The following is a 26,489-nucleotide window of genomic DNA, read 5'->3' as shown; positions in this document are numbered from 1 at the left end:
CTCCCGAGAAGTCCAGTTTCATCCTCTGGGAGCTGTGCACGTTCTGTGTCCAAGGAGCTCTAAGGGGGGCAGATGGCAGGCGAGCTGGCAGCCTGTCTTCGGAAGAGCTGTGGCACTGCAAGCCCTCCTGTGGCCTGGCCATGACCCGTCCTGCATCTTCACCCACTTCGCCCACCCCAGCTCGGGCCAGGCCCGCTTCCTGCCCTACAACCTCCAATTTCTGCCTCCCCAACACCCAGCCTATTCCACCCTCCTCTCACATTGCCTCTCCCTCCTTCCCTGCCCCGAGCAACTCGTCCTTTAAGCTCCGACTCCTCCAGTTCCCACACACAAGCTCTTAGCCGTGGATGCTTCTCAACGGGAATCTGGTAGGAAAGAGTTTTACTCTTTAAGTTTTTTTTTAAACCAACTTTTACTGCATGCATTCATCTTTTCATTAAAATAGTTACTTTTAATTAACACATCATCAGAAGGAAAATAAAAACCCACCCCAAAGCAGGGCCGTGGTCCAGCTTCAGTAAGTGGACTACAGGGTCCACACCAAGGATCCTGGCTGCCTGGTGGCTTTGATCAGCCCTGGGGGGAGGGGTCACTCGAGGAGGACACCCCCACCCCCACCCCGGCCCAGGCTGGTGCTGGCGGCTGGGTTGACTTGTCGCATGACTGAGGGGCACTTGGTGCAGTGGGACCTACCAGACTGGGGCGCAAGAAACCAGAAACAGCCTTTGCTCTCACTCGTCCGGTCGCAAAACCTCTTTGGGAATCAGCTCCTTGAAGGTAAAGGGACAGACTCAAGCTACGTGCTAAACCTTTCAAACGCCTGTCTCAACAGGGCTTTCTCCCCTCCTTCATACTCTCAGCAGCCAAAGGGGGAAAAACACCAAAATCAAAACCAAACCAAAAAACCCGTGTTGGTCTTGCTTCCCATGACTTAGGTTACTAAATGCTGATTTTCTGCATATGCTTTTGAAAAGCAGAATACTGCCACCTCCCAACCAACACAATGGACTAGAGGGTCCCTTTCTGCTCTAAAGAAAACTCCACTGAGCTTTTTTATAGTTAACATGTCATCTTCTCATTTGCCTCCTTCCGAAAGCAGGATAAAGGAAAAAAAAAAAAAAATCCCAGTTGGTTGGATTCCAGTTCATTGAGGGTTTACTGTACGAAGCCACGCTGGAGAGCCCTCCGGCCTTGCGAACATGCAGTCTGCAATCTGGACACCTTTTATTTAATTTCGAGAATTCCCTTTGCATGGCAAAAAGAGGTCGGAGGAAAGCAGAGAGGCACGGATGGGGAAGGGCAGAAGCAGAGTGCTCACAAGCGGGCTCCCTGGCTGGGAGGGGAGGGGGATGGATGGAGGAGCAGAAGTCATTCTTGACACAAACAAGGTCCTGGGGCGTGCGGCCCCACCCCAGTGCCTGGCCATGCAAGACGCAGAAATGGAGACTGGGGCCCGTCAGGCCCTTGGAGCAGATGCACCAACACGGGGAGTCCTCTGGGCGCCTCCCCAGGCGCCTGCAGGGTCTGGAGCAGAGCAGGGTCTGTGTCCATGTCCACCAGCACAGTGGGTTAACAGATAGCACCAGTTGGGAGGCTCAGGGAATGAGAGAGACTGAAGCTCTCAGACGCTAGCACCCACCGGCCTGGCCCTCCTGGCAAGAGACCCACTTCCCCCACGGCTGCAGCTCGAGCCTCCCCTCCCGCCTTTGCCCTGGGGAGCAAGTCATCAGGAGGCGGTCTGACCCAGGGCAGGGGCTACGCGATGGAAAGACGCTGCCGCTGCACCAGACCGAGGGGCCGGGGGTGGGAAGGCCAGGCTGGGGGCAAGGGCCCGCCCTACCGCCGCGGTGCTCACAGGAAGAGCCTTCTGGAAACACACCCCTGGGCCTTTTGTCGTCGATTTGTTCCCCATTCCCGGGAACCCAATGGGTTGGCCCTCTGTTGCTTCAGAGCATTTTTGGTGGGTCGGGGGAAAAAGAGAGGCCAGAGGCCACAGGCCAGGCCCGAGAGGTCTCTCGAATACCAGAGGTAGGCAGTGTGCGTGTGGTGGGGACACTGCGCCGGGATCGGGGGGCCTGGTCCCGGCCCTGCCACTCTCTTCTCGCGCGATCTGGGGTAAACCGTCTCACCTGTGTCTCACTTTTCCTGTTACCAGGTCAGGAAGATCCTACCCCACCTCCCTCAGAGGGATAGGCTAAGGGTGAAAATAGATAACGGATAGAAAACGTGTTTAAAAAAGTATAAAGCGCTGTTCAAACGCGAGGCAGTGTTGTCACCACAAGAGATGCTGTCCCTTAGCACACCCCTCTTCTTGGGCACACCTTCGCTTCCTTTTTAGGGTCTCAACCTTAAGACCTTATTTCTGTAGCTCAGAAGGGTTTCCAGGCTCCCTGGTGGCTCCCCCTGGTCACTACCTGTGACGGCAGAGGCCAACGGGGCACGCTCGGTGTTCAGCGGGGCTGTGCCCGCAGGGGGGCGCTCGCCTCACGGTCCTTCTGGCCCCTTCCCTGCGGGAAGCCACTCGGCCGACCCCTTGGTCCACCCCGTGAGAATAGCTGGGCTGTCCATTCAGGCCCGGCAGGTTCAAGGGACCCCTGCCCAACCCTCGGGGGACCCTGTCTGGAGTGCAATTCCTGTTCCCGATCTTCCAGCAGGCGGCGGGGAGAGGGAGGGAAGGCGCCCCGAGAACCAAGGGCAGGATCGTGGGTCCTCAGGACGCCCCCGGGCTCGCCCCCCCACCCCCTGCTCCTGCTGCCGGGCCTCCCCTCCCCCCCGCCCAGCCCTAGTCTCGCTCGGGCGGCGCCTGGAGGGGCCGCGGGGCGCCGAGGCCCGGGCCACCGCTGTGCACGCGCAGGTGGTCCTTGAGCGACTCCTTGTAGCGGAAGCTCTTGCTGCACTCGCCGCACGTGTAGGGCCGCTCGCCCGTGTGGATGCGCTGGTGCTTGAGCAGGTTCTGCTTGCGGATGAAGCTCTTGCCGCAGAGCGCGCACTGGAAGGGCCGCTCGCCCGTGTGCAGCCGCTGGTGGTTCTGCAGGTGCTCCTTGCGGCTGTACGTCTTCTCGCACTCGGAGCACTTGTAGGGCCGCTCGCCGCGGTGCGTCATCTGGTGGCGGATGAGGCCCGAGTGGCAGTTGAAGCTCTTCTCGCACTCGGCGCACTCGTAGGGCCGCTCCTTGGTGTGGCTGCGGTGGTGGATGATGAGGCTCTTGCGCACGCCGAAGCTCTTGCCGCACTCGGGGCACGCGTAGGGCTTGCTGCGCGCGCCGTGCAGGAGGAGGCTCCGGCGGAGGCCGCCCGGGCAGCAGCTGCCGCAGCCCCCGCCGCCGCCGCCGCCGCCGCCGCCGCCCGGACCCCCGCCCGCGCCCCCCGCATCCCCGCCGCCCGGACCCGCGCCCGCGCCCCCGCCGCCCGCCTGCGCCCCGCCCGCGCGCTCCCCGGCCAGCGCCGGGAAACTGTCGTCCAGCAGCGAGCCCCCGCCGCGGCTCGGGGGGCGGCCCGCGTTCTCGGGGGGCGCGGGCAACGGGGGCAGGCTCTGCGGCGCGGGCTGGGGCTGCGGCGGGGCCGGGGGCGGGTTCTTCACCATCAGCAGGCTGTCACCTGGGGAGGAGACACGAAGAAGAAATGACGTGCTGACCGCGCTCAGGCCAGGACCGCCCCTGTCCCTGCCAGGAGCCTCCCCCCCACCCCACCCCCGGGTCCTTAACTGCCCTCTGCGACTCTGTGTGAGTCACAGGCTAGCCAGGCCTCAGCTTCTCTAAAGGGTGAGGGGACAAGGCAAATGGTCACATTCCCTAGGGCTCTAGGGCTCCTTGACCTCCAGACCCGCCCAAAGCCACCAGCTGGAGAGGGTCAGGCAGGAGACTGGCAGTTAGGATGGCAAACACCGCCAGAGGCTGGGGGCGGGGGCCGCTCTGCGGCGGTCTCCTTGGAGGGCAGAACTGCCTGACCATAATCAGACTTCACTGTATTCTGCTATTCGCCGCTCATTTATCTAAGGAGAATCTCTCCACTGGAGGGAGAGAATCTACCAGAACCTATCCCAGGTTCTAAAGGCTTGCAGGAGCGGAATGCGGGAGCTGGCGCGTAAGCACCCTCCACTTCAGTCCTGCTTTTGCTGAGCAGGCAGCCTTCCCTCCCGAACCGCAGCAGCGGGGTCAGCTGGGTGGGTGTGACCCTGGCCGGCCTCCCCAGAAAGCACCTTTCCTGCTCCCACACCGAGGCCCTTTCCTTGCGCCCAGGAGTCTCCTGACGCCACGGCTCCCCACTGCCTTGGGGGTCAGTGGGGCACAGCAGCCAGGGTCCGGGCATCAGAGCATGGAAGTGAGGCCCAGGACTCTGACTTCCGACTGAGGAAAGCCTGGGTTTGCTGACTGTACTTGGGAGTCTTTTCTCCTTGCCTTCCAGAGTCTCCCTGATCCTGTTCACAGTCCTTTCTCTCTGGAGGAGCCCCTCCCCATGGCACGTGCTCCTTATGTGACACAGACGGGGCCCAGCCACCCCCGGCTCTATCCCGACCAACACGGACCAGGCAGAGAACCGTCTCCAGAGGACGCTAGCCAGGGGCAGAGGCCAAAGCCCTCTCCTGGCTCAATCCCGGATGTCGCGGCTCTGATCCTGCAGCTTTGGCTCTGGTCTCTGACCAGCCACACCGAGGGCTTTGCTTCTCTGCTCAAGCGGCTACTCTCACTCCTCTGTAGGTGTTATTCCCAAGAGGACCTCCAAGGAAACCGCGTGCAGATAAACGTCCATGTCGGGCTGCTTCCCAGGAAACCCAACGCCAACCAATCCCAGCCTGAGTCTGACAATTCTTCAAGCTCGGTGTGGGCACCAGGCCGCTATTGTCACTGTCCTGACCTGCTCCTTTGGTCTCCCTTCCTGACCCAGCTTGGTTCCCGTGGACCCTCGGCCCTTCCCTCTGCTGCTGGGCTTTGCCTGGGGGACCCCGTGCGGTGACTGCCCTCATGCAGCTGGAGAAGATCACACATCTCGAAGGCCTGGCATCTGACCTCAGGACGGGGCGTCCCACTTTTCCACTCTCCGTGGGGGTCACGCCATACCTCCTCCTCCAGCCTCTCACGGGAGGACTTTGCTCTGGACTCATTGGCCAGTAACTGCTTCAGAACAAGCATGTGACCTTGTTCTGGCCAATGAAGTGTGTTTGCCAGGACGCTTCCTCTCTCCTTAGAGAGAGCTCAGGGAAAAAAGATGGCTTTTCCTTTCCCTCTGGGTCTGGAGGTGATGCTTGGAAAAGTGGCAGCCTCCTGGCTCCATCTCCACCAAGGATGGCTGAGCAAGGAGTTGAAAAGAAACTGGGTCCTTGGTAATACAGCTGTGTCCTTGAATCCACCGAAACTGAATTAGCCTTTAGTTATGTCAGAGAAGAAATGTCTTTATTCTTCCAGGTTCTAAAGCAGTGGGAGCACCCTGCCAGACACAGTGGTACAGCATCGCTCCACCCAACACTCCCTTGCCCCGTGGGCTGCCCTCCCCAGCTCCCCTCTCCTCTCATTTCTCTGTCCCTGTTCATAGCAGTATGCTTTTTTCTCTTTCCTTTTTTTGGCTAAGTCTATGGCATGCAGGAGTTCCTGGGCCATGGACCAAACCCATGTCACAGCTGTAACCAGAGCCACAGTACTAACAATGCCAGGTCCTTAACCCCTTGAGATGCCAGGGAACTCCTTTAGCCATAGTCTTTAAGAGTCATGTACACTTGCTTTAACTAGTTCTTCGCCTCCTAACTCTTTCAGACCATTGCAGTCAGGCATTTGTCCCAGCAGGCCAGTCAAACTTGTCAAGGTCACCAACAGCTCCCAAACTGCCAAATCCACAGGCCTCTTCCCTGTCCTGTCCGCCCCGCCCCCATCACAGGTAACACAGTTAAGCCCTGCCCTCTCTTGAAGGATTCTCCTCTCCTAGCCTCTGTGCCACCACGCTCCTCTGGGTTTCCTTTAGGCTCAGACCTGGAGTCTCTTTGTCTACACTCTCCCTAGATCTCAGACAGTCCCTGGCCTTAAAACAACTTCTGTGTAATACTTTGTCAGGCCTTTGCCTTGGTTTCTGAGAGGCAGCTTCTAAGTCATTGGAATTTCCCAGGTGACAGGTGTGTCTTTGTTACGCTCAGTCGGCCCTGATGGCTTATGTTCACAAGGTGACTAATGTGCATCCCTAGATGCTTCAAGCCAAGAAGATGACTCAGGGCGGGAGCTGGCTGTGCCAGAAAGATCAACCACATGATTAGAGGCTTGGCAGTTTGAGCCCAACCTCCAGAGAGGGCACAGGGGCTGGAGAATGAGTTCAACCTTGTGGCCAATGATTCAATCAATCATTCACATGTGAAGAAACCTCAGTAAAAACTCTGGACACAGAAGCTCTCTGATAGGCAGTATTGTCACGTATCTCCGTGCTGCATATTGTCACATGTCACCGCGTGGGGAGGGTGATGCCCCTGATTCCGCAGGGGGTAGATAACCTGAAGCCTCATGCTTAGGACCCTCCCAGACCTGGCCCCCTGGGTCTCTCCTCTTAGCTGGTTCTGATTTGAGTCCTTTTGCTCTAATAAAACGAATGGTAAGTGTCGTGTGTTCCTGAGCTCTGTGAGTTGTTTTAGGGAACCACTGAACCTGAAGGGTTAAGGAAACCTCTGCATTTGCAGCCAGCTGGTCAGAAGTGAGGGTGGCCCGGGGACCCTGGGAACTACAGCTGGTGTCTAAGGGGAGAGCGGTCTTGTGGAGGACGAGGTGCTCTGCCTGTGGCATTTGCCCTAAGCCCAGGTAGTTGGTGTCAGGAGTCCTTGCAACCTGTCACTCCCAAATCCATCTAGCCCCAGGCTCTCAGACGTCAGACTCTTAGGCTTATCTGTCTATGGGACATTGCTACTTGGGTGTCATCTTGAGTTGAACGGGTGCGGAGGACAATGCTTGGTTTACACAGCTAAATGGTGCATCTCCAGGACTCAGCATTCCAGCAAAGAACACCGACATTCTCCCAGGTTTTCTTTCTTTCTTTCTTTTTTTGTCTTTGTCTTTTCAAGGCCACATCTGCGGCATATGGAGGTTCCCAGGCTAGGGGTCTAATCAGAGCTATAGCTGCCTGCCTACACCACAGCTACAGCAACTCAGGATCCGAGCTGTGCCTGTGACCTACACCACAGCTCATGGCAGTGCCAGATCCTTGACCTGCTGAGTGAGGCCAGGGATCGAACCTGCAACCTCATGGTTCCTAGTCAGATTTGTTTCCACTGCACCACGATGGGAACTCCCGCCCAGGTTTTCAAAATCAAAACCTAGAGGTTGCTCCTGACCCCTGTCCCGACACTGATGGACAGCCCATCAGTTATCCCTCCAACCGTCATCTCCTCACCGGCCTCTACCCCCTGCATTCGCCTCCTACATGGTCTCCTGCTTCTGCTCTTGCCTGAAGCCCAGTCCAGTCAATCCCCAAACTTAGTTTTTTAGAGTAGAAACCAGATCACATGACCCCCGTGTCTAAAACCCTCGGGAAGTCTCCTTTCATAACAGAGTGAAACCCAAACGCTAACCTGGCCCACAGGTCACATGTGCTCACACAGCCCCTTGTCTTTGGCTCCAACCTCATTCCTGAAGCCCCGCGAATGCCCCACGCCCAGCAGCCCCAGGGGCAGCCCCTTCTCATCATCTCAACGCATGCAGGGGTTTCTTCCTTTCCTGCCCCGACTCCCAGCCTCCTCCAGTCATTATTCAAACAACAGAAATTAAAAAAGGTGGGAAGCCCTGTTTTCACCCGAGGCAGTGAATAGTGTGGGGATTTTAGGAGGGTGCTTTCAAACCATGTCTGTGATTTGCAAGGGCGAGTGCGGAGGGCTGGCATCCGGGTGGCGCGGTCCGGCTGGAGCCTCCCCAGTCACTCTGGAAACTCCTAGTGGCCACTGACCCCAGACTCCTCTGATACGTCCTGCTTCGCTGGAGCCCCGTGCATCTTACCTTTGCGAGCACGAGCTTGTGTTCCCCTGTTACACTAACTGTCACAGAGCAGAGAGGAAGAGTCTCACTAATACGTAAATCCAAGAATCCTTTCTACTTAAGCGTCAGGTCTGGTTAGGCTGATGTCTTACTGTGAGCCAAGCAGGATACCAGATCTTTCCCCCTCGTGTACAGCAGGGCCAGGGAAGGATCTTTAACCCACTGAACAGGGTCAGGGATCGAACCCATGTCCTCATGGATAGTAGTTGGGTTCTTAACCTGCTGAGCCACAACGGGAGCTCCTAAGTTTCTGTTGTTTTAAGCCACCCGGTTTGTGGCATTTTGTGAAGACAGCCCCAGGAAACACACACACCTGCCATCCTCCAAAAGGAAAGAGAACAGTGCTTTGATACAGGCCTTGGAAAGGCTGCCAAGGCAGAGCATCACCCCCAAAGGGGTAGGGCTGGGTGAGCATCCATCCCTCTGGACAAAAGACCCAGGGCCCGGCCGGGGGCAACACTCACCGGGGCCGGAATCTAGTCCGAGCTCGCCATCCATGGAGTCGCGCGGGCCCCACGGGTACGGCTGCTCCTCCTGCTTTATCCAGGACAAAATGTCATGTGCGGAGATCAGAGCCTCTGTCCGTGGAAAGAAGGAGGTCTTAGATCCTGTTCGTTTCCACCGAGCACCCCCAAGGTTCGAAAACCGTAGATGCAGAGGCTGCTGCTCTGCTCAGAGGGCGGGCGGCAGTGCTGGTGTCTATGCTGCCCTCAGCACAGGCCGTCCTCCCCTCCCGATGGCCTCCCCGACCGGGACCCCACTGTGCTCGCTGCATCCCGACTGGGCCGAGGGGGAGGCTTGTCTCAAAGGCCTTGGGGTGGTAGAGTCGGGATCGGAACCCAGGTCTTCTGAGTCCACTGAGCTCCAGCGCAATCTGTGGTCCTGCCCGGCCACAGGGAAGCCTGGCCTCTGGGGCCCACAGGACGGAGGCAGGAGGGGTAGGACTTAAAGACTAGCAACGGTGAACAAAGGTCATTAGTAAGACGTGCAGTGGACACCGCCACCCTTTATCATGAAGGGTCTGCTTTCCCTTCTGCCCTGGACCCCTGCACCTTCCCACTGAAAAGCTGTAGACCACCTACAAGGAATCTTAGGTTTTACGTCTGCTTCTCTTCCTGGTAGGGGGTCGGGGGTGGGATGAGACTTTGGGGTCATAACTACCAAACACGATGACACTGGCTTTCTCCAGCTCTGCAAGCAGCACACACACACACACTCACACTCAGTCTTGCCTACTGTTCTTTTATGTCTCCTTTTATGCCTGGATACTTCCCAGAAGTTTCCTGGGAGATGTCTAACTAGTCGTCACTCAAGGAAAATTCCAGGAAAATGTAAATTACTTTTTTTTCTTTTTTATGGCCACACCTGCAGCATATGGAAGTTCTAGGGCTAGAGGTTGAACTGGAGCTGCAGCTGCCAGCCTATGCCACAGCCACAGCAATGCCGGATCCAAGACGCATCTGTGGCCTATGCCACAGATTGTGGCAACGCCAGATACTTAAGCCACTGAGTGAGGCCAGGGATCAAACCTGCATCCTCATGGAGACTATGCTGGGTCTTTAACCTACTGAGCCACAGTGGGAACTCTGACTTTTTTTTTAAAGTACTGCCCTTTTTTTTTGGCTGTGCCCATGCCATGGCATTCGGAAGTTCCCGGGCCAAGGATTGAACCCAGGCCACAGCAGTGACTTGAGCCACAGCGGTGACAACGGGGGATTCTTAACCACTAGGCCACCAGGGAACTCTATAAATTACTTTCTGTCACAGAAACATATGCAACTTTTAAAAGACTTTCTGGTTGTATTTCAGAAATCAGGGACGTCATTGTAGTGTCAGTTACACTGAGGTAGCAAATTATCCTTTAACGGGTCCTTTAGGAAAGCTGCCTCCAGTGATGTGCCAAAATGCCTGCACCGGCCGACTGAGGACCCCATCAGGCTCCAGGCCCTGAGCCTTTCACTGGCCTTGGACCCAGTGATGCGCCATCGATCGCAGCGACTCCCCGCAGCCACCGGTCTCCCTGCTCCCGCGGTGGGCTCACCTGAGCTGGGGTCCGTGGGCATGTCCCTCTCGGCCAGGTCCTGCTGATCCCACACGCACGGGTGCTCCTCCTGTTTGATCCGGGACAGGAGGTCTTGGGCAGAAGCCGGCGAGTCTGCTTGTGGGAACAGAGCGGCACAGGCGTCAGGGACCCGGCCGCGCCCGCCGGGCCGCGCTGTCCGTCTCTCCTGTCAAATGCAATTCTGTCTCTTCCCTAAACGTCAGCAGGAATTACTCCACTCAGTTAAAGCCTTTGGTCAGTTTGGCCCAAGTGAATGGAGTGTTTCTGTCCTTCAGAAACTTCACCCCTTCCAGCGAGGGTCACGCTGGAGCCTGTGCGCCACTGTGGAAGGAGGTTCCCCTCACGCGGGGCTTTTCTAGAATCCGCCGCCTCCCGGGAAGCCTTTTATTGCGTCCATTTTAAGGGGATTTTCTAAGACAAATCCTACATTTTCTTTCCTCCGCAGCGTCTATTAACCCTCATTTACCCTCTATTGCCTTCTTATCTCTAAGGTGCCTTTGCAGATCGTGATACTGTGATGCTTTCGAGGAAAGTGTCGGATGAAAAGGGAACCAGCCTCTGCTTGGGACGATTGTCATGGACCCAGGACCAGCCTCTGCTCGGGACGACCGTCACGGACCCAGGACCAGCCTCTGCTCCGGACGACCGTCACGGACCCAGGACCAGCCTCTGCTCGGGACGACCGTCACGGACCCAGGACCAGCCTCTGCTCGGGACGATTGTCACGGACCCAGGACGGCGAGGCCCCCCGACTACGGGGGAGGAGGCTTATAGGGCTCCAGTCCGGGGCCGATAAAGGGCAACAGGGCACCAACATATCCTGTGATGGTCACCTTTCTGTGTCCACCACCGAGGCTGCGGTTCCCAGCCATCGGGCCAAACATTGTTCTCCATGTTTCGGGGCTGTTGGTATTTGTTTGTTTATCTATTGAGGAGTTTAACTTTTAAATCAGTAGACTTGGAGTGATTACCTTCCATAACGAGGGTGGGCCTCCTCCCACCGGCTGATGGCCTTAATAGAAAAAGATAGACGTCCCCTGCGGAAAAGGGAGTCCGGCCAGCGGACCGCCTGGGGTCTGCAGCCTGCCGGCCTCTTGCCACTCTGCACAGCCGCAGACGCCACCTCCTTAAATCCAATCAACCAACCAATCTCTCTCCACACACGTACACACACGCCCACGTGATGCACGCCCCCCACTGGCTAGTTGGGAGCAGGTCTTCAGGAGGCGGTCCCGGCCCCACCCGCAAGCCGCGATGTGCCCTCACGCTGGGTACTGCCGCAGGCCCCGCTCTTACTGCTCTTCGCGAGGAGGAAGGAAGAGTTAAAAACTGACATGTAAAGAAGAGGAAACAGCACGGCTGAGCCCAGATGTGCTGGCAAATCGTCCAGGCCGAGTGCCGTGTGCCCATGCTGTCCCCCGCCCGCGCTGGACCTGTCCTCCTGCAGCTGGCGTGGGCGGCCGCTCACCGGTGATGGACTCCGTGGGGATGGTTCTCTCCTCCAGGCCCCGCTGACCCCGGATGCACAGGGCCTCCTCCCGCTTCACCTGCGAGGACGCGTCCTGGGCAGGCACCAGGGGCTCTGCTCCTGGGGACAGAGAGTTGTGTCACGTAACGTCACCCGGACAGCCCTGGGGTCAAGAGCACAGCTGACATGTTTCGTGATGGTCAGCTTTCATGGGAAGAGCAGGGGGTCTTGGGCTCCCGTGGGCAACTGCAGGGAAACAAAGAGGGTTCTGGGGGCAGAGAGGTTACGAGGCTCAGGACAGAGGGGTCGGCAGAACCACGGAACAAGGGGTGGTAATGCCGGGAGAGGGTTCTGGAAGCTCCCATGTTGGATGGCTGCGAATGGGCACAGGCCCCAGGTCCCCTTCTGTGTGTGAGACATTCGTCCCTGTTCTAACCCCAGTCAGAAGGATGGGCCAGGAGTTCCCACTGTGGCCCAGTGGGTTAAGGACCTGATGTTGTCTAAGTGAGTTTGCAGGTTCGAGCCCTGGTCTCGCTCACTGGGTTAGGGATTGGTGTTGCTGAAAGCTACGGCTTCGATGACAGATGTGGCTCAGATCTGGGACTGCCGTGGGTGTGGCTCAGGCCGGCAGCAGCAGCTCTGATTTGACCCTGGTCCAGGAACTTCCATACACCACAGGTGTGGCCCTAAAAAGCATAAAAAAAGAAGGGCGGGCCAGACACAGAGACACGCTCACTCTTGCAGGTACACACACACACACACACACACACACACACACACACACACACACACACACACGATTAGGAGGAAGTTCGACTGGGCAAAGAGAAGCAACCCAGGCCCTCTCTGGATGGATAACGCACAGCATGCTTATGGATAAAAGACAATAACCTATCTTCCAAGTAGACCCCGAGACGTGACAAATGGGGTGCTTTCCTCTTGGGGGGGGGGTCTATGGTGTGACGTGCAGCACTAGCCCTGGCAGGACGCAGCTCAGGCAGCAGGAAAGAGGCGGTGGGTAGGGAACCGGAAGACATGGATCTGGACGAGTCCTTGACTTGACCTCTTTGGCTCAGACTGCTCAGTCCAGCCATAACATGGGCACAGTGGTCCCTGTTCTAGCCAGTGCAGTGATCGATGCTAAGCCGGTGAAACTGCTGAGGTTACTTTACGGGGGGAAGGTCACCACCGCTGCTGACCTCAGCCATGTGCAGCGCTTAAGATGGGGAAGGAGCCGCGTAGACAAAATATCCAGAAGAGGCAAATCCATGCGGGCTGTGGGTGTGGAGAACTGGGGTGACTGCTGGCGGGTGGGGTTCCCTGCCATGCGAATGTACTTCCAAAGAGTGAATTTACAGTATGTGACTTATAGCTTAATAAAGAGAACGGACGGAAAAGGGGGAGCTGCCATCGAAACACCTTCTAAGGGACGTTTCGGTGACACACACTTGCCACTTAAAAAGGAGGAAGCACAGGAGTTCCTGTGGTAGCTCAGTGGTAACAAACCTGACTAGCATCTATGAAGACGTGGGTTCGATCCCTGGCCTCGCTCAGTGGGTTAAGAATCCAGCCTTGCTGTGAGCTGCGGTGTAGGTCGCAGACACAGCTTGGATGTGTGTGGCTGTGGCTGTGGCGGAGGCCTGCCGCTGCAGCACCGATTGGATCCCTAGCCTGGGAACTTCCATATGCTGTGGGTGCAGCCCTAAAAAGACAAAAAATAAAAAAAAAGGGGGGGGGGGACGAAGGACCGAGGGCACTGATGGGTGAAGGTTCACGTGACGAGGCAGAGGACACAGGAGAGCCAAGGTCTGGAGAGAACGCGTCAGGGGCAGAGCCGGGACTAGAACCCTCACAACCAGTGAGAGCTGACCAGGTGTGGCATTCTCAAGGACCTGGATGTCCTCAGAACGCAGGGTCCTTCTCGAGTGAGGAGAAGGCCTTGAAGGGTAGGTCTGCCTGTGTCGGGGTGTCTGTGACAATGGGTGAGGGCACTGAGGTGACAGCCAAGCAGGCAACCACACCAACGACACACCCATGCCGAGCGCCCCTGCCCCTCCACCCACCTGCCTGGCCCGGCTGCTCCCAGGTCTTCACAGGCCCCGGGGAGGCCTGGGGGGCTGCGAGGTGGACCCTTCCTCTTCTCTCTAGGCTACCTGACGTCTCGAGCTGCACGGCTCCAACCCCAAAAGACACACATCCACGGTGTGCTTTCTGGCCCTGAAATCTCTCCCTGTAAGTGACCGCCAAAGTCCAGGGGCAGCAGAACTGGCCTCATGAACAACCATGAGGAGCCCCCCAGCCCCATGCCTGGAGGGTGGGGCCCCGCCCAGGATCCCTAGCTGCCATCACCTGTGTCCGGATCCATCAGGATTTCTCTCCCTTCGGGGTCACGCTGCTCCCACACGCAGGGCTCGTCGCTGGGCTCCGCCTGGGAGGGAGCGTCTGGCTTGGGCACGGGCCCCTCCGCGTCTGGAATGCGGTGGAAGGGAAGGAGGACGGAGGGAAGTTAGCGGTGGGGCCCCAGGCGGGTCCCCTCCCCCGGCTCCCCCGCCCCCGCCCCAGGGGCCCTTAGGTCTGCCAGGTGATTGCAGGAGGAGCCGTAAGAGCAAGTCGAGGCGCTCCGCAGTTTCGGTGCAGAGAGCTGGTCTCTGCAAGCCGACAGCGGGGCCAGCCTGGCTTCTCCCAGGCTGTCGGGATGCAGCGAGCAGCGAGGTGCAGATGATGCTATCTGACTGCTTTCCAACAGGGCAGCAGCAGCGCGTTCACGTCTACAGCCACAGGCCCTGTTCCTGGCTTGTCCCTTTTCACCCTGGTTTAAACCATTTAGCCTCCTGGCACCACAAACGGGCCTTTTCTGAGTTCCCTGCGGTGTCAACAGGGAGCACCTTGCCCAGGGGGCGCGGCGTGGGGGGGAAGATGCTGCCACAGGGCGGAGGGCGTCCTCACCCAGGGACATCAGGGTTTTGTAGTTCTCCTTAACGAGGTTGTGGTAGAGCTCCTTCTGCCACTCGTCCAGGTTCTTCCACTCGTCCTCGGAGAAGTAAACGGCGATGTCGACAAACGTCACGGGCACCTGGGCCAACGAGAGAGAGCTCTGGTCTGGCACCACCCGCTTGCTCCGCGCCCCCGAGCCCAGCGCCCCAGAGCCTGGCCTGGCTCTCCGCCTGCCCATCCTCCGCCGCCCTGCCGGCCCGTTTCAGTGGGGCGGCCCAGTCTCTTCCTGCGCTTCTGGTGACAGTGACGGTCACCGCTGCCTTTCTAAACTTAAGCATTTAACCACATTGTTTGTACTTTCCCTCTGAGGTTCAACTGGGTACCTGAGGCTAACGCTTTCGGTGTTCAGGGGACAGAGATGCGGGAGGCTTGCGGAACGGGTCTCGGAGCCGACACGATAGAACCCTGTTACAACACCTGTATTTCCGGTCAGCTCACCCCCAAGCACCAGTGACATTTTTGTCACTGAAACTAGCACGTGCCAAGGTTCTGGAATCCTGGTCTGTTTCGGTCACCGCTGTATCCTAAGCATCTAGAAGCGCCCTGTTTGGAGTCGGTAAGTGCATGTTAAATGCGTGGAATAGCTGTTGCCCGAACTAAGAGGGTCTCACTGGAGCCTGTGTCATCCAACGTCTAACGTCAGTCACCTGGCAATTGAGGTAGTCTGATCTGTTCCAGAAAGCTGCTGCTTCCCTTTAACAAGGATTCTCCCCACCCCACGGTCACACCCATGGTATCAAAGGGCCAGGGATGGAATCTGAGCGGAAGCTGCAGCAATGCTGAATCCTTGAACCCACTGTGCCAGGCTGGGAATCGAACCTGTGCCTCTGCAGCAACCAGAGCTACTGCAATTGGACTGACAAGGATTTTTTTTTTGGCTGCCCCACAGCACATGGAGTTCCTGGCCAGGGATTAGATCTAAGCTGCCGTCACAACCTAAGCTGCAGCTGCGGTAATGCTGGATCCTTAACTCACTGTGCCAGGCCAGGGATCGAATCGGAGTCCCAGCGGCCCCAGGACGCCGCTGAGCCCACTGTGCCACAGTGGGAGCTCCTGACTAGGATTCCCGTGTGTCCTCATTTCAGTGGCCAGCACGGCCGCATCCCGGACGGTGTCGTCCAGGAGGGTTTCGGGTTCATGTCCTCACTACCTGTGCAGCCTCACCTGCTGCCACTTTCATCCCTTCTGGACCAGCCTGTCCCTCTCCCTCTGAAATCCAAGCCCTCGATTCTCCCCAAGGCCCTAGTCCTAGGCTATCAGTCTTTGCACCTGCACAAGAGGCACCCTGGAGCGAATTAGAACAAATAGCCCTCTTGATGTCAGACCCACAGGCGCAGGGCTAGGTGGGTGGGCGGAGCCTGTATGTCCATGACAAATGCCAGCCCTGCATCAGATGCTCATCACCCTAACAGTGTTCTAGCGTCCTGGCAGGTGCCACGGGCACACCTGGAGGACACCTACTGACTGGCTCACCCCCATCTTTAGAAACAGAACTAGAACTTTTTTTTTAAGGGCTGCACCTGTGGCACATGGACGTCCGCAGGCTACGGGCTGAATCAGAACTGCAGCTGCCAGCCTACACCACAGCCAAGGCTTTGCCAGGATCTGAGCTGCATCTGCCACCTACACCGCAGCTTGTGGCAACACTGGATCCCTAACCCACTGGACAAGGCCAGGGATTGAACCCACATCCTCATGGATGCTAGTAGGGGTCTTAACCTGTGAGCCACAATGGGAACTCCAGAACTAGAACTTCTAATTCCCTGGACCTTCCACCAGATTCGGGCAAATCCCCAACCCTTCTTCATTTTAACTGCCTGTCCCTAGAGAGAAGTCACCAAATTCTGCAGGTGACATCCACACATACTCATAGCCCTTGTCTCAAGGCTGCTCCAGAGCCTCTTGGTGGTCGTGCTGACATCTCTGAGTCTTCTGGGAGGCTTCTTCCACACTCTTCCCTCTCCCCGGCCTCCTGGCCTCCCCCATCCTCCGGGCCTCCCCCGTCCTGTCCCACTCCCCCCATCCTGCCCCATCCCCCCCATCCTCCCGGCCTCCCCCACCCCCCATCCTCCCCCAAACCCCATCCTCCCGGCCTGCCTTTGAATGCAGGTGGCTGTTGGCAAGCGCTGGTCTCTGCCTTTCGTCCTGCCAATCCGAGCCCCACTCCCTGCGCGTGCCCTTCACGTCTCCTTGACCTCCCGCCCGTGGAACTCGGCCCCCTTTGCCCTCTGCCACCTTCAGTCTGTCCCTCCCCACCGGCTCTGCCCTCGGGATCCTCCGACCCAAGGGCGACCCACTCAGCTCGCCGCCTGCTTTCTGTGAAACATCCCCAGACACACGCTCTGTGTGCTCGTCTCCACAATTCCCACGGAGGCCCCTTCAATGTGCTCACGACACCCCCTTTCCGAAACCGCCCCCGGAAGGTCGTCGGGGGCCTCCTGCTCGGTTTCCACAGCCACGCGGCCTCCTCGCTGCTTCCTCTTCCACCCCCGAGACCAAAGCTCTGGCCTCACCTTCCCTGCGTCTTCACGGTTCCGTTGGCAATTCACCCTTTTCAGCACGTCGGTGTCACCTCTTTGCAGGGGCCCCCTGCAGCCCCCCTCGCTCCCTTCAAAGCTCACCAACAGTCTCCTGAGTGGCTTCATTCAGGCACCTTTTAAGGACAGACCTCAAACTAAATGTATCCAAAGGCAGGTTCCTTATTTTTGCCAAAACGCCACCGCCTCGGCCTCCTTCCCCACGTCTGCGGAGGGTCTAGAATCACCCTCACAGCTGGAGACAGACATGGCTTTGCCGAAACCTCGCTCGGAGGATGCAGCCGAAAGCGGAGCCACAGGGGGCCTCCAGACCCACCGGATAGAAAAGACTCGGGGACTGTCCGCCAACAATGAACCAGCTCACAGAACCCGAGAGGCACAGAGGAGCGGAGGGACCAGAGCCTCCCTTGACTCCGACAGAGAGAACGAATGCGTGTGGCGAGGCCCAAAGCACCTGCATTCTAACTCCGACCGGCGACGCGCACGTCTGACGGGTGCTTTTTGGCTGTGGAGGTTTGAAAACATGCCCGCAGGAGTTCCCGCTGTAGCACAGTGGAAACGAATCCAGAAATGAATCCGACTAGTATCCATGAGGATACGGGTTCGATCCCTGACCTTACTCAGTGGGCCGGGGATCCGGCGTTGCTGTAGCTCTGGTGTAGGTCAGCAGCTGTAGCTTCCATTTGATCCCTAACCTGGGAACATCCATATGCCGCAGGTGCAGCTCTAAAAAAAGGTAAATAAATAAATAATTGTGTTTATTAAAAATATGCAATACAGTACAATAAAGTAAAACATATCTGCAAATTCTTTGACGGCCCCTTGAAAAAACAGAGCCTAATTCTCCCCCACTTTGAGTGTGGCCGGGATCCAGTGACTCACTCCCAACAAAGACAGAAGTGATGGTGCCTGACTTCTGAGCCTGGGTCCTAAGAGACACCGCAACATCCACCGTGGTCGCTCTTTGCTGAATCATTCTCTCTGGGGGAGGCAGCTGCCATGTGGCAAGGACACTCGAGCAGCCTCGTGGGGCAGGTTCACACCATGCGGAACGAAGGCTTCCTGCCAACACAGGCGAGTGAGCACAGCTGAGGCCGATCCTCCAGCCTCGGTCAAGCCTTCAGATGACAGCAGCCCCAGGCAGCAGCCTGGCTCTAACTTCATGAGACTCTGAGCCCAAACCACTCAGCTAAGCTGCTCCTGAATGCCTAACCCACAGAAACTGCAAAATGATCAAGGATATTTTGGGGGGGGGGGCTGTGCCAATGGCACACGCAAGCTCCCAGGGCCACAGCAGCAACCCAGCCACTTCTGTGGCAACATTGGATCCTTAACCTGCTGAGACACAAGAGGACTCCACAAATACTAATGTTTTTTTAGGCTGCTAAGTTTTGGGGTAACTCGTTACACAGCAAAGTAGACAACTAATACAATGAATTACTTCATGTTGTCCCATCAAGAAAATCTGCTAAACCTCCCCACTCCATGGACGAAGCGTATTTTACAGGGGAGAACACTGAAATGCAGGGGGGCCACCTGGTAAATTACTTACGGGATTATTTATTCTAAATTATTTATTCACTTCTTTTGAGAGAAAAGTTGAGGAGGCTCAGAGACAATGCAAAACATACTTGACCAGGGTGGGAAAATCAGCGTGGCATAGCCAGGATTCAAACCCAAGCCTCCGGCTCCCAGAGCCCACAACCACTCCCTTCTTCCACGAGGGCACGTGTCAACTCAAGCCCCAACACCGGATCCAACGCAGAGAGCACACAACAGGGCCACGTAAAGACACAGCCCTGAGTCAGAACGCAGAGTTCAGGCCAGAGAAGAGAGCAGTGCGGGAGGAGACTGGCTGCGGGGCACAAAGCACGTGCCAACCTGTTCTGAAAACCAGGCCCTGTGGGCTGCAGTGCAGGAGGTGCCTCAGGGAAGAATTAAAGCCACCTGTGCCACTCAGTCCTGTGCAGCCTCAGCAGCTCACTGTCAAGCACCTCCTCTAGCAAAGCCGTGGGTTGGCTGCCAGCGACAAAGACAAAGAAGACCCAGAGTCCCTGGCGCGGAAGCGGAAGCCCTCCAGCTGGAGGGTCACTGAGCAAACGTTTTTGCTCTAAGCCAGGTACGGTCACAGGCATGGAGACACAGCAGTGAACCGAGCAGAGGAAACCAACCAAGAGATTAAAAAAAAAGAGTAAGTATTCAAAACGTCGGATGCACAAGTGCTTTGGAGACGACGAGGGCAGGGCTGGAGGAAAGAGTGTGCTGGGGTTGGGTGGCCAAGGTCACGCTGATCCAGTGACAGCTGAGCAGACCCCAGATGGAAGTGACAGGGAGCCGTGGGCGGGGACCCAGAGATGGAGACTTTCAGTGGAGGAAAGTCCCTGAGCTTGGACCCTGTGGCACCTGGCAAGAAGGAGCGGACAGGGGTCCCCAGGGGGTGCGGTGGAGATGAGCTTGGGGGGGTGACGAGAGGGAAGGGAGGGGACCATTGATACGACAGGGTTTCTCCACTGGATAAGATGGGGAGCCATCTGTTTTTTGTTGTTTTGTCTGGTTTTTCCTTTTTAGGGCCAAACCCACAGCATATGGAGGTTCCCGGGCTAGGGGTCGAATTGGAACTGCAACAGCCAGCCTCCGCCACAGCCACAGCAACGCCAGATGCAAGCCACATCTTGGACCTGCACCACAGCTCATGGGAACACGGATCCTGAACCCACTAAGTGAGGTCAGGGATCAAACCTGCATCCGCATGGATATGAGTCGGGTTCACAACCTGCTGAGCCACAACAGGAACTCCCCATCTGGGGGTTTTAGGAAGAGGTGTAATAGACTGATTTATATATGTTTTTAGCCGTGCTCTTGGCATACAGAAGTTCCAGCACCAGGGATTGAACCCACGCCACAGCTGTGACCTGAGCCACAACAGTGACCATGCCAGATCCTTAACCTGCTAGGCCACCAGGGAACTCTAACTGATTAATATATTTTAAAGGATCACTCTGGCTGCTCTGCTGAGACTAGACTCTATGGGGTGGGGGACAAGGAGGGAAACAAGGAGACCAGCGAGGAGGCGTGGTGATAATCAGACGAGAGGTGACGGTGGCTTTGACCAGACGATGGAAGGAGCAGTGGTCAGGGTTTAAATATATTTTGCAGGAAAATCAGATGGTATTTACTACCATCTGCAGTGGAAGCCAGGTGTGAGAAAGAGAGGAGCCAAGGACAGCCCCAAGGCTGTGGCTGGAAGGATGCTCTTATCTTCATGGAGACGAGGATGACTTTGGGTAGAAAGGGCTCAGGCAGAAATCGAGAGTTCAGTGTGGTTGAGTTAAATCTAAGAAAGGTACTGACGTTCCGAGGGAGATGCTCAGTCAGCAGGTATGAAGGTGAATCTGGCGTTCGAGAAGAAGTCTGGAAAGGATACACAGAGCAGAGCTCCCTTTGTGGCTCAGCCAGTAAAGAACCCAACATAGTGTCTGTGAGGATGTGGGTTCGATCCCTGGCCTTCCTCACTGGGTTAAGGACCTGGTGTTGCCGTGAGCTCTGGTGTAGGTCACAGATGTGGCTTGGATCTGGCGCAGTCATGACTGTAGCTTAGGCTGACAGCTGCAGCTCCAATTCAATCCCTAGCCTGGGAATTTCCATGCGCTGCAGGTGCGACCATAAAAAGAGGAAAAAAAAAAAATGGGAGAGAAAGTGGGAGGAAAAGACTGCATCTGGGAGTTAATAGCATGTGGACTACCTCTAAAACCTGGAGCCAGGGAGTTCCCTGGTGGCCTAGCAGTTGGGGATCTGGTGTTGTTATTGCTCTGGCACAGGTCTGATCCTTGGATCCTGGCCTGGGAATCTCTGCATGCCATGGGTGTGGCCAAAACAAAACCAAAACCCAAAACCCTGAGCCTGGATGAAATCACGAGGACAGGGTGTAGGGAGTAGGCAGAAGTCAGGACTGAGCCCTGGACCACTCCAAATATAAGAAGTCGGGAAAAGGAGGGAAGGCAGCAGAAAGGACTGAGAAGGAACAGCTAGTGATGTAGGAAGAGAGCCAAGGCGGGAGGAGTGCCGGAAGCTGCACGAACAGGTGTTTCGAGGAGGGAGGGGCCTCCTGCATGAAATGCTGCTGACAGGGCAGGAAATGAAGACTGGGACGTCAATGCCACGGCTTTAAGAGCCCTGGCTTTCAGGGTCTGACATCTAATGGTGTCATTAGAGCTTTGGCGAGACGAGCAGGGTGGACACATGGTAGCAACAGCCTCATCCTGTTCCAGGGAGATGCGTCCAGTGACGGACTTACTGCAATACTGGGGGTAGAGGAACATGTTACGTGGGACCACGGAGGATGCAGCAGCAGAATCCAGCCTGCAAGAAATTCCACAGGACAGGTGGCCTAGTTTCTCCCACAGATAAACTACAAAGAAGAATGAAAGAGATGGAGGAGGAACTTACAGATTGAAATAAGACTTCAGAGACACAGCAATGACCGTGTGTAGACGTATTTAAGCTCCGATTCGGGCAAAAGCTAACAGAAAGAAAATGTATAACATTTTTGGAAAAAATGAACATTTGAGGATGTGTGAGGAGGCTGAGGTTTGTGTTGGGGTGGTCATAATAACGAGATCATTACGTACAAAAAAGAGTCCTTACCTTTTAGAGCTAAAATATTAACAATTAAAAGGACTGCTGTCTGAGATGTGCTTCAAAGTAAGATGGGAGGAGACGTGGGTGGGGATTTAGACAGAACAAGACCGTTTAAGAGCTGGTAACACCAGAAGCTGAAGGATGGAGTCACAATTCTTTTTTTTTTTCTTTTTATGGGTGTTCCTGGGCTAGGGGTGGCATCAGCGCTGCAGCTGCTGGCCTTCGCCACAGCCACTCCAGGTTCTTAAACTCCTGAGCAAGGCTAGGGATCAAAGCCGAATCCTCATGGATACTATGTCGGGTTCTTAACCCACGGAGCCACAACGGGAACTCCTCATTAAACAATTCTATTTACTTTTATGTAGATTTGAGTTTTCTGTAATAAAAAAGTTTAAAAGTGAGGGATAGAAAATGGGGAAGAGAGAACTGGAGACGGCAAAGTATCGATTTCTCTAAAGGGGGGCAGAGCTACGAGGTGGCGCCACAGGGAGATGAGGGTCTAGAGAGTTTTTTAGGTTTGTTGGGATCAAACCCCTGCCACAGCAACAACCCGAGCCACAGCAGTGACAATGCCAGGTCCTTAACCCACTGAACCACCAGGGAGCTCCTAGGGAGTTTTTTATTTCAGTGGTGGGTGGTATTGCAGAATGCCTCCAGCTGGTGAAGAAGCCAGCGGAGGTGGGGAGGTGACAGCGTGGGGAGAAAGGGGTGAAATGCCAGCGTGGCCTCCTGGAGGAAGTGAAGGGGGGCGGTGAGCCCACGGTAAAGGGAAGGCAGAGGACACCGGCTGCGGGGAGGTCTCCAGAGAGTGACCCCGCTTTCTCAGAGGACTGGAAAGCTGGGCCAGCGACTGGGAGTGTGGGGCCAATGAGCCGGGGAGAGTGGGAGAGCCAACGGAACAAGAGAGGATCGAGACCTCCTGGCTTCAAGAAGGGCCCACGGGAGGGAGGGGGTGCCTCAGGCGACTCTGGTCAGTCTGGTTTGGGGTCTGCCTCCAGCCGTGTTCAGGCGAGCACACCCAAAGACAGCCAGAGACAAGGGGCCAGCTGCAGGTGCCCGGGGGAAACCGAGGCATGAAAAGATCCCCTGGGAGGGCCTGGGAGCAGTGAGAGCGAAGGCTCCCGGACAGGACGTGCGGGCTCTGCGGGGACCGGTGGAGGCCAGCCTCAGGGCGGTGGAACGTCCAGACGAGGTTGTTGGAGTGGAGCCAGGCTTTGAGGAGACCCTGAGGTTGGGCAACGGGGGGCCAGAGACACCTGGGAGAAGGCCTGCCAGGACGCAGTCAAGGGCCTTGTTCCCCCGTGCCGCTCCTCATGGCCATCCCGGCCCCTGGGGACACGCCACTCACCTTGGGGGCCTCGCCCCTGCTGCCCGGGGGCAGCCGCAGGACCCAGAAGTTGCGGTTCCTCAGCAGGTTCTCCATGTTCTCCAGGCGCCTCTGCAGCAGCCCGTACTCCTGCAGCAGCGTCCCCAGCACCGCCCACTTGCCCTCCAGCTGGTTCCCGAACTCCAGGGCCGTCTTCTCGCAGTCGGCCAGCTTCTTCTCGGCCGTGCCCGTCCGCCCCTCCAGATTGAGCAGCTGGCTGGCCTGGGCCTCCACCTTCCTCTCCACGGCCTGGATGGCGGCCACCACGGTCCAGAGTGAGATCTCTGCCGTGGGCAGCTGGGGCTCCCGCATCATGCGGTCGGGGAAGACGGGCGCCCTATCTGGGAAGGGCGGGAACTGAAAAGGCATCGGTCGCCGGGCGTCCATGTCCCATTCTTGAGCCTGTGTGCAGGGGGAGAGCGTGTCAGCAGGGATGAGACCCGCGGGAGGCGGGAGGTGGCCCGAGAGCAGGGACACCTTGTCACAAAGCGGCGTGTCCCAGCAGTGGCTGCCGCAGCCACTCACCCAACCTGCCCACTTCCTGCCCGGTGAGGCTGGTCACCAGGCTGCCACCCACCTTGATCTCGGCAGGTCTAGGCTGGGGACCCCGGCCTGAAATGTCACAAAACCATGTTTTTCTGACTAGAACAGCCGCTTTCTTCCTGGGCGCAACTCAATGTTGAATTCTTTTTTCTTTTGCTTTTTAGGGCCGCACCTGCAGCATACGGAAGTTCCCAGGCCAGGGGTTGAATCAGATCTATAGCAACACTAGGTCTGAGCTACCACTGTGAACTTTGCTATGGCTTATGGCAATATCAGAGCCTTAACCCACTGAGTGAGGCCAGGGATGGAACCCGCATCCTCATGGATACTAGTCGGGTTCTTAAGCCACCAAACTACAACAGGCACTTCTTAACACTGAACTCTTTAGGGCTGCCCAGGGTTGGCTGCTTCAAAGTAAAAATTTTCCTATCCGTCATCATTCCCTAATCTCCCAGCATCTCTAAGCAGGTTGGGGCAAGAATGTTGATCTCTCTGCTTTAAAGATGATGAAATCGAGGCACAGAGAAGCAGCTGGTCATCCTCCAGCACCTCACAGCACTGCCAACTGGAGCAGTTCTAGGTGCAGCAGGTAACGCAGTTCAGTAACTGCTCCTGCCTGAACAGCAGGACAGTGGCCAAGGGAGACACAGGGAGCCCGAGCGAGACAGCCGCCAAGCAGCCGTTTCTCCCTGTGCAGTTGTGTATTCATGTTTTCCAAAATGCAAATGGGTCTGCCACAAAGTGTCACTCACTGGGGGAGGCAGGAGGGGACATTCCCTAAGAGGCAGAGAAGACCTCCTGGTCCCCTCCTGCTTCCTGGGGGAGGGGTTCCCGATGGCCAGGCCCTCTGGCACTGCCGGGGTCTGGCTCCTTCACCCTGGAAGGCAAGGCCCCACGGGTGCAAGTTAGGAGCTGAGCCCTATGACCAGGAAAGGGTGGTGACAGGGCACTGGTGACCTGGAAACTGGCCCCATGTCATACCAGCACCTGGGGCTTGCTGGACAACAGCAGGGCTGATATTGGCCTCTCCTGGGTGCTTGGGACAGGGGGAGGTGTCACCTCCTGTTCTCTCTGTGGTTGCTGAAGAAGCCCTCAGGCTGGGCAGAGTGGAGACCTGTGACTTAGAGCTGAGCTGGGCAGCAGGGGACAGGCATGCTCACTGCCCTACCTCAGAGCAGCTGTGCCAGCCAGGAAAGGGCATCACACAGCTTCTGGGGGATCACCTCTGCCGTGGGAGAAAGGGCAGCGGAGTGGGGACCCAGACCCTGCTCCGTGAGAGGTGACAGTATTTTGAGCAAAGCCACGCACCGGGGCTCCTGTGAGCCTCGCTCCAGCCTGGCCCACAGAGGGGACGAGGGCTGACGGTAGAAGTTCAGAGAGTCACTGGGCCCAGTTTACTTTCTGCAGGTGTTGGGGAAGAAAATTTTTCTTTTTGGGTTTCTTCAGCTAGTCCGATAGTCAAATTGACATAAGCCAGATTCCCACGAGAAAGATAAAGTTTGCTAACATGTCAACCTCCTGAATACAGGGGAGAGACCCAGGAAAACGGACTCACTCGCCCGAATGTCCCAAGCCCTCACCTTCAACACCATCTTCAGCTAAAGACAAAGGATGAGGCTGCGGGTAGGGGCGTCAGTTATGGGAGGTGCCAGCAAAAGGACTGCATACAAGACTGCTGTGCAGATAGAAATCCTTGCCTTCTCATTGATAAGAGTTTTTTGAGATGGAGTCATGCCCTCTTCCTGGTACAGCAGTGGAGACTTCCTTTCACAAAGGGTAACTCCTACTTGGTTTTCAGAGCGTCTCCTGTGCCTGCAGTTTCTTTAAAATAACCGTCTTAAAATAATCCTTATGCCACAGAGGCTATCTGGGGGCGGCAAATTCTGTTCCCTCTGCACAGGTTTGGAGACCTAAGGCTGAAAAATGATCAAACACAACACAGCAACTGCTGGAACACTCGTCAGAACCCGGTGGGCTAAGAACCAGGCGCGGGGGACGGAAGGCGCCTCCGCGGGGTCCAGCCCAGGGTCAGCTGGCACCCTCTGCTCCTGGCAAGGCCATCCAGGCCTCTCTCGGCATCACGGTCCTCGTGTCTTACGCACAGCTCCGCAGCCCTGGCCCCGGAACTCGTGCGCACCCTGAGATCCTTAGGGACCTTTCAGAAATGATTGCGGCCCACTCTCCACCCCGGAGACGGAGCCGCAGGTTTAACCCGGCCTGGGACCCGGCTTGGGCTTCCGGAGGCCTCCGAGCCGCTCAGGTGCTTCTATCGTGCGGCCAAGTTCACCCACCGCTGGAAAGAAGGCAAAGTCACCGCTCCACGGCCCCTTCCCTCCGTCACACCCGGTGCAGGGGAAGCGTGAATCGCTCGTTGCACTTGGCCCAAGAGGGCCACACCGCGCAATGAGGACATCTTTCCGGCCAAGCGGCCGCGGCGGACCCCGACGAGGGGTCCTGCGCGCCCCCGTGCCCGGCCCGGCCCGGCGGGCGCGAGCGCGGCCGGCCCCCGCCTCGGCCTCCCGGCGCGCCGGCGAGCCCGGGCCCGGGCTGGAGGCGCCGCCGCGGCTGCGCCAGGCCCCGGGGATCGCGCGTTCGGGGCCCCGGGCCCGGCCTGCGCTTCCGCCCCGCGCCCCGCCCCCACGCAGCCGGGCGGCCATGGCGCCGCGGGCACCCACCTGCACGGGCGGCATCCCCTCGGCCATCTCCCCGCGCAGCGCCGGCTCCTGGTGGCAGACCTCCTCCGGGGGCAGGGCCTGCGCCCAGCTCCAGCTCCCGCTGTCCAGCCCCAGGCCCTGGATGCCCAGCTGCTGAGGCTGCGGCCGTGTTGACACAAACTGCATCCTGGGAGCGCTGTTCCCCGCTCGGGCCGGCCAGGGAGAAGAAG

General features: G+C 57.3%; 1 protein-coding gene across 3 annotated transcripts; it reads right to left on the bottom strand.

Annotated features, from left to right (window-relative positions):
• Window positions 1–1,137: 1,137 nt before the first annotated feature.
• Window positions 1,138–26,489, bottom strand: LOC100520117 (zinc finger protein 282). 3 transcript variants are annotated; one of them, XM_021078538.2, is made up of 8 exons: window positions 26,281–26,489; window positions 23,045–23,464; window positions 14,474–14,600; window positions 13,877–13,996; window positions 11,528–11,647; window positions 10,039–10,155; window positions 8,462–8,575; window positions 1,138–3,597 (listed from the first exon to the last, which is right to left on the bottom strand). In XM_021078538.2, exons 1-8 carry the CDS (start codon window positions 26,443–26,445, stop codon window positions 2,783–2,785), a joined length of 1,998 nt encoding a protein of 665 aa, XP_020934197.1. In that variant the 5' UTR covers window positions 26,446–26,489; the 3' UTR covers window positions 1,138–2,782. The 3 variants fall into 3 exon arrangements, with proteins under 3 accessions (XP_020934197.1, XP_020934198.1, XP_020934196.1); XM_021078539.2 differs by having other exon boundaries at window positions 10,039–10,152; XM_021078537.2 differs by lacking the exon at window positions 26,281–26,489 and adding an exon at window positions 25,186–25,332.

This window comes from Sus scrofa, chromosome 18 (assembly GCF_054392235.1).
Source record: "Sus scrofa isolate SSC_HxYL_T2T_F1_AM1 chromosome 18, Sscrofa_HxYL_maternal_Yorkshire_Landrace_v2.0, whole genome shotgun sequence".
Classification (NCBI taxonomy): domain Eukaryota; kingdom Metazoa; phylum Chordata; class Mammalia; order Artiodactyla; family Suidae; genus Sus; species Sus scrofa.
This window is presented reverse-complemented; position numbering and strand designations above follow the sequence as displayed.

What these genes read in the sequence shown, in the direction of transcription:
- LOC100520117 (XM_021078538.2), bottom strand. Translation starts at nt 26,445, where the DNA reads ATGCAGTTTGTGTCAACACGGCCGCAGCCTCAGCAGCTGGGCATCCAG. An exon ending in AGGGGATGCCGCCCGTGCAG is followed by an intron (nt 23,465 to 26,280) that starts GTGGGTGCCCGC and finishes CCCTGCACACAG; the next exon opens with GCTCAAGAATGGGACATGGA. An exon ending in GCAGGGGCGAGGCCCCCAAG is followed by an intron (nt 14,601 to 23,044) that starts GTGAGTGGCGTG and finishes TCGTTGGCCCAG; the next exon opens with GTGCCCGTGACGTTTGTCGA.